At 43.3% G+C, this 7,371-nt stretch overlaps 1 protein-coding gene across 1 annotated transcript; it reads right to left on the reverse strand.

Annotated features, from left to right (window-relative positions):
• Nucleotides 1-860: 860 nt before the first annotated feature.
• Nucleotides 861-2,668, reverse strand: LOC115364787 (cysteine-rich protein 2). The gene is made up of 4 exons (XM_030059379.1): nucleotides 2,563-2,668; nucleotides 1,480-1,574; nucleotides 1,324-1,378; nucleotides 861-1,198 (listed from the first exon to the last, which is right to left on the reverse strand). The coding sequence occupies exons 1-4, from the start codon at nucleotides 2,603-2,605 to the stop codon at nucleotides 1,188-1,190; spliced, it is 204 nt and encodes a 67-aa protein (XP_029915239.1). The 5' UTR covers nucleotides 2,606-2,668; the 3' UTR covers nucleotides 861-1,187.
• Nucleotides 2,669-7,371: the final 4,703 nt, after the last annotated feature.

Genomic DNA, 7,371 nt, shown 5'->3' on the forward strand with positions numbered 1-7,371 from the left:
ATAATCCTATCATCCCGCATTCTCCTCTCCCTCTGTCCATCAATTCTGCTTTCTCTGTATGGCTTCTGCCGCAGCCCCTTTTACCCTTTATTTCTATATCCTGCTAGCCTCCCCTTCTCTGTCTGTCTGTCTGTCTGTCTGTCTGTCTGTCTCTCCTCCAAGGACAAATACCTGAAATGTCACTTATATGACACATGACACTTTACAGGGTAGCACATCAGCAAAAGCAGTGACAGGTCTCTCTCTCTCTCTCTCTCTCTCTCTCTCTCTCTCTCTCTCTCTCTCACTCTCTCTCTGTCTGTCTGTCTGTCTGTCTGTCTGTCTGTCTGTCTGTCTCTCTCTCTCTCTCTCTCTCTCTCTCTCTCTCTCTCTCTCTCTCTCTCTCTATGTGTGTGTGTCAAATCCATGTACCTCGTCCACCATAGGGTGACAAGGCCCTGCAGCAGTTCAAGGCACACTGCAGACACACTGTGTGGATGCATGTGTGTATGTGTGTGTTGTGTGTGTGTGTGTGTGTGTGTGTGTGTGTGTAAGATCCATCTTTGCCTCACTGTTAGCACCCATTCCAGCAGATTCTGCTGGCATGAGACCTGGTTTACCCTGCCAGCAGCAACCAACCCCCCTTCATCCCTCATTCCTTCTTTCTCTTTTCCCCTGGTTGGTGGATGAGACAGAGAGGGAGAACCCCATGGATCAACTCATATTGTGTGTGTATTTGTGTGTGTGTGTATCTGCATTCAGTGCTGAGATTATTTTTTGTTTTGTGGGTGCATGCATCCTCTCTGCATGCCCATATAAATGCTTTGTGCTTGCATCCGCTTTATAAAGTCCAACACAGCCACTGAGACCACCACCAGATTTGAGCGTTCACACTGCATTTACTAATACAGACTGACATCTTACTGCACAAGCAACATTTATTTACAGTGTAAAGGGGAACAAACACATACAAATGGAATCAAGACATCATGACAAGCTTATCTTTTTGGCCAAAAACAATGATAATGGACTGGACGAAATACATATTGTTGTCCCTATTAGGTTTGTGTTTACCATTCTTATTAACTGTTCTTTTTATGGTTCATTTCACTGTAAACTGGGTCTGTGTCTTTTGTGTGTCAGCATTTGTCCGGTTTGGTTTAGTCTGGTTTCTGTGACAGGACCACACTGTGCCGTGGTGACACGAGTCACCTGTTACCTGTCAAGAGAAATTCACACAAAAGAAGAGTCAGAAAATGTGTGTGTGTGTGTGTGTGTGTGTCCATGTGTGTATATGTGTGTGTGTGTGTGTGTGTGTGTGCATTTAGAGAAAGAAGGCAGTACCTCTTGGACCAAACATCCTCAGGTAGCAGTTGGAACAATATGGCTTCTCATCGTACTGAAACACAGACAGGACAAGATATTTACTGCATCCATTCATTCCTCAGCCTCTCTGTCCACATTTTCCTCTCCTATCCCTGACATATTTTCCTCATATACCTCAGCATGTTGTCCAGCTGTGAGCTGTCTGTTGCACATCTGACACTTCAGACACAAGGGGTGGTAGTCCCGCCCTAACGACCGCTTCTTTTCACCTGGACCAATGGGAGAAGAGAACCATGTCAGCGCCAGGCAGGATGGGAGGATTACAGGCATTAAAATCATAAAGTATGCATACTTTTGTATCCACATGTATCAACATGCACATGTATATTATGCAATGTCACTGTGTGGTTTCTTTCAAATTTGCATTTTACACACACGACATGGGACACAATTTTTATTTTTTTTTTGACATATTATGTACAAGAAATAGCATGAAAAGTGTGTGGTTCAGAATATGTAGAATGTACTGCTACTCTCATCTGAGCAACTAGGCCACGGGATGTGGTGGTGAAGGAAAAAGAGGTAAGTAGGCCAGATCACATCAGAGAATTTGAACTTCACTGGTACATGAATAGGAAGGTAAAACCAGGAATCAGAAGACCACAGAATAGACTTGAAACTGCCCAACTGTTTTGTATGCTATTGTACTTGTATGGTGAGGTCTGAGTGTGGGAGAGGACCTGGCTACAAGAGACAGAAGGTAAGGAGGAAACCCAGAGAACAGCATGCTCGCTCATTTGGCTAGACCCACATCCTGTTGTTATCATGGATGTGCATGTCTGTGTCTGTGTCTGCATGTGTGTCTGTGTGTGTCAGAAAGCAAGAAAGAGTGAGAGAGATTTTTGAAGTGTAGAAGCACGAGGTGAGCCTCCTTTTTTTTCTCCAAACACTTAACAGAATTGACGGTGGAGGAGAGAAAGCAGAACAGCATGGCGTCACAGAATTATTATATTATTCATTCATTAGTTGCCTTATATGCACATTGCACATGTCACATGGTGTCACATTCTGTTGTAACATCTGACCTACTATGTTTTCTTATTCAAATGAATCACAGAATTAAGACTCACAGAGAGAAAGAGAGAAAGCGAGAGAGAGTGGGAGAGAGAGAGAGAGAGAGACAGAGACAGAGAAAGACAGAGAGGGAGAGAGACAGGCAAATATAAAAAAAGAAAAACCAAAAGAGATCAGACTTACCAAAGTAGACAGGCTTCCCACAGATTGGACAGTAGTTTACCATGATAGTATATTGTTATCATTTATCGTACCAGTGCAGTGTGTATGTGTGTGTGTGTGTGTGAGAGAGAGAAGAATCCTAAAAGAGCATATGTGTGTGTTTGGGTGTGTGAAATGAACATTGACAGGAAAACCGTTAAACTGCAGATATGTTGTCTTCTGAAGTCAAAACCAGGATGTGGTCAGTGGGACGTCACAGGAAGAGAAGAAATGTGATTTCACAAGTAAATGCTGTCACGAGTGGGAAAACAGTCAGCGTCTTCAATCATGTCTACTCTATGATCAGATAAGAAGCCGTCACTTTTCACAGTCGGCTGCAATTTTGCATACATACATGCGCTCTATCAATTGCTTTTGGTACCAGAAAGCCATGATATTGTAATAAAGAGAGAAAGGCGGGGAACAGAAGAAAAGAGAAGAGAGAGAAAGAGTGAGGGGGTGAGGAGACAGGAACAAAAAACAGCTGTCAGCAGCTCAAATTCCCAGCCATCTTCTCTCCTTTCCTGTTCTTTTCACCCTCTTTTCTAGATTAAAAACAAGGAGTTGAGCCTCTCAATTGAAAAGGGAAACCTGACACTTGCACCTCTCTCTCTTTCTCACTCATTCCCAATCTTTTCCCCACTGTCCTCTCCCACTGTCTTTCTGTCTCTCCCTGTCACACTTACACACACACACACACACACACACACACACACACACAGAGAGAGAGAGAGAGAGAGAGGGAGAGAGAGAAAAGCCTTCAATGACATCACATAAAGAGGCCACAGCCAAAGAGCAGGGAGAGGCAGGGTGAGGCCGGGTGGGGCGGTGGGGCTGAGTTGGGGGGATGGGGGTTCCCCTTGGGACAGGAGGTAGGAGGAGACCCAGGGAGGGAGAGGGGTGTGGAGAGATGAGCGAGACAAGGGTAGAGACAGTAGCTGGCCTCAGCTCAGCAGGGACAAAGAAGATGAACTCTGATGAACTTCGCAGAGCCAAACGGCCTGCTGAAGTCGCCATGGAGGACAAGGCAAATGTCTGTGCGATTTGATCACAATCGCTGTCAGCAGGGGTTTGTTTCTGACTCGTGAATGTCCAAAATAGACAGCCCCAAACACATACAAGCAATGTACATGTACATACAGGCCCATTTATTATAGAATATGTACACAAATGCACGTGTGTACACGTATCCTCCAATTCCTCTGGTGTGCTGGAATTCACTGGTGTGTTCCCCCCCTCCACTCCTGAGACATCACACATACAGCTGCATGCCATTTCTGTTTGCAAGATGAGCTGATGAACTTCAGAAGGCCACAAAATATATGAAGTATTACTTCATTTGCATATTTGCCAGCATCCCTCTCCTGTGTGTCACGGTTTGGATAGGGGTAGAATACCAAGTAGCTATTTCATCTGACCAGCTCTCCCCACAGGATAACCTATCATGTCTCTCCATCAGCATTCATTGTGTGTGGACAGCTCGAGGAGAGTTACATACTGAGCCATGAGAACCATAGGCATGCACAACATACAGTGTTTTTTTAATGCAAATGATGTTGTTTTAATAAAGAGCAGATAGAGAAGCAACACAAAAAAAGATGGGTGTTAGAGTGAAGTGAGATGGGGAGGTTGGGGGGGGTGGAGAAAGGAGGGAATGAATTTCAGGAAGATGGAAAGGAATGAAGGAATAAAAAAGAAAGAGGGGGCAGAACAAGGAGAGACAGAGGAGATATAATTGTGAAACGGAGAGAGAAAGGAAACAAGAGGAGAGAAGCGAGGGGGCGTTAAAACCACATTTCCCAGTGGATCTTTTGGTTAGGCAGCATTGAGAAAACTGCCAAAACTCTTAACACACACGTTCACGCACAGGCACACACATATGCATGGTTCAATTCTGCCAAGTCACATGAGATACACTGACACACTGGAAGGAGAGATGCGTGCATGTGGATGTTTGTGTGTGTGTGTATGTGTGTGAATGTTAGTGTGTGAGTGCGTGAACGGGATTTATAGAAACATTCAATGAGTGGTGGAAACAGACAGAGCTTGAAAGAGAGGGAGAAACACTGGCTCCTCTCCTTCCTCTCCTCTGGTGGGTTGGATCTTGCCGAAGCCAAACCCTCTGACGCCGGCTCCGAGAATTGTGTGTGCTGAAGGAGGGGGGGGGGGACACAGGAAGAGGTTCAGGAAAGAAGACGGCTGGAAGGATTCCTTCTTCCCACACATAAACACACACATGGCTGCATGTGCACACACACACACACACACACACGTGTGCGAACACACACACACGCACGTGTGCGCATGCACACACAGAGCAAAAAGAGCTTGGAAGCATTCCTTTTCCCCACTCACTCTCACACACCCACTCGTCATCACGTTTCAGTTCTTGGCATCCTTCTCTCCCTTCAGAGCCCAGAATATGACATGGTTTTGGGGTTGCATCTCAGCTGCATGCACACATTCAGGCCTACACTACAAGACATATGGCAGCCAGAATAAAGCATAATTTCAAACACTTACGATTTAAGATAAGGACAGCACCACATGGTGATTTGATTTGTGGTACCTGTTTGAGGTAGAACAGATTTTACTTTTGCCTCTGATATTTTCATTTGGTGATATGAAAATTATGACCTGCCCTTGCTACTTTGAGTCATCAGAGAGATTCTCAGTCAAGGGAAAATAGCTTAAAGGCTTTTTGAACCAAAACCGTAGCCTCACCCTGAACTGTGAGGACACCATTCTGGTGCTCAATTTGGTGCAGTTGGATAGATATTTTGGTACGGCGTGCACCATGGTGTGGTGTGCCATTTTGGGGTGTGTTTTCCACAAACATCCCCCTTTATGACAGCCATTCTGGAGTAAAGCAATCTGAAGGCTATAATCCTCTACTCAGGGTATCAGCGGATGGAAAAATCTCAAAAATAATTCCTTGTTTTTTTGCCATTAATCTGGCAAAGCCTATAAGTCCCCTCATGCCTCTATGTAGTGATATGATTATGGCATGGCGGCTATTACTACATGATTAGTAGCTGTGAGTGGCTGGGTCACTTCAATTGCATTATGGGATATACTGTTGTTTGTATTGTTCAAAAACAGAAAAATAGTGAGTGAATGAGTGATGGAGTGAGTCAATAAGACAGAGTCAGTGAGTTACTGATTGCACTGTAAAAAAAATCTCTATCTCATGTTCGGTGGTAAAATTTTGTTTTTCCAAGAAATGAAAAAAAAAAAAAAATCCACTGGGGGATGAGATAATCCACTTGTTTCCAATGAAGTTTCATTTGTTTCAGAATTTATTCTGGGAACAAATATAAATATGTTGAAACATAGAAGAATATGGCAGATCAGCCCACTGGTCTGGAAACAAGTCCAAATTCTGGAAACAAGTTGATTAGCATTAGAAACAAGTGGGATTATCTCAGTCTACTGGCAGATTTTTTTTTTATTATTATTTATTTTAAGGCAAACAAGATTTTTAAGGCTGTTTATGAGACTCAATAACTTGTTACGATGGAGATTTCTTGCAGTGTCGGAGTCCATCAAAATTTGCTCTCACATGTATTATTTTGCTGGATGCAGTCTGGTTCATGTAGTGAAAATAGTCAAAGCCTCACCAAAACTGAAACCTGAGGGATCCTATAGCAAAAGCCAATAGGAGTTTAACTCAAGGGGAAGAAAAATAGAGGGAAGAAATAGGGTTTAACAACTTCTGCACACATAGTTTATATCGGCAGAGATTTCTTAAGTTCCTAAGTCCTGAGTGTTTTAGATTTTTTTTCTGGTGACATGTATAAATATGTTGAAATAAGGCAGAATTAGGCAGGTCAACCCACTGATATCAAGAAAATTACACTTGATTCATGAAAATTCTGAAAACATTTTGATTAACATTGGAAACAAGGGGGGTTATCTTATCCCAATGGCAGATTTGTTCACTTGTTTGAAGTAATAAAAGATTTTGTTTCTCAGTATGACTCTGAATGACTTGCTAACATAACTTTTTTAGTGTGAGTGAGTGAGTGAGTGAGTCAGGCAGTCAGTTGGTGAGTCAGTAAGTCAGTCAGTCGGTGAGTATGTATACGCCTGCAGCATAAAATACACAGGTACTGACACCACTGCTCATTTAATGCTACAAACACACACACACACACACACACACACACACACACACACACACACACACACACACACACACACACACACACACACACACACACACCTACAAATTGAGATATTGTTGTTCACAAGTAAGACATTTCCAAAACGTGATAGGTGATGTGAATTCACATTTGATTTTCTCTTCTCATATCTTTAGGCAAACAAAACTCATTGTACAAAGTTTCAAACTTCTAGAATCTGCCTCCAGTCATTCAACAGGACTCTCAGTGCAGCACTTGGTTCTCGAGGGTTGTCCCCACCTTTTGTTTAGATCTGCTTGGGGAAACAGAAAGGCAGGCAGAAGGAAAGAGCCTAATGTGTTGCTTCTTGCCTGTGCATTCTTGGCATAGCTCTTTGCCCTTTTCATTTTTTGACTGTGATTTTTTTCCCCTGCTTTAATAGTGAAGCCAAGGGTCCACAGCCAGCCAAGTCCCACCGCTCCAGTCTGGCTAAGCCACAGAAAGCTTGGCTCCCTCTACTTTCAGCTCTCTCTCTCTCTCTCTCTCTCTCTCTCTCTCTCTCTCTCCATGTATACATACCCCTATTCCTCTCTCTTTGTATTTATTTCTCTCTGTCACTCTTATTTGTCTCTCTTCTTTTTTACTTGCTTTGTATTTTTCTGTCTGT

Source organism: Myripristis murdjan, chromosome 1, assembly GCF_902150065.1.
Source record: "Myripristis murdjan chromosome 1, fMyrMur1.1, whole genome shotgun sequence".
Taxonomy (NCBI): domain Eukaryota; kingdom Metazoa; phylum Chordata; class Actinopteri; order Holocentriformes; family Holocentridae; genus Myripristis; species Myripristis murdjan.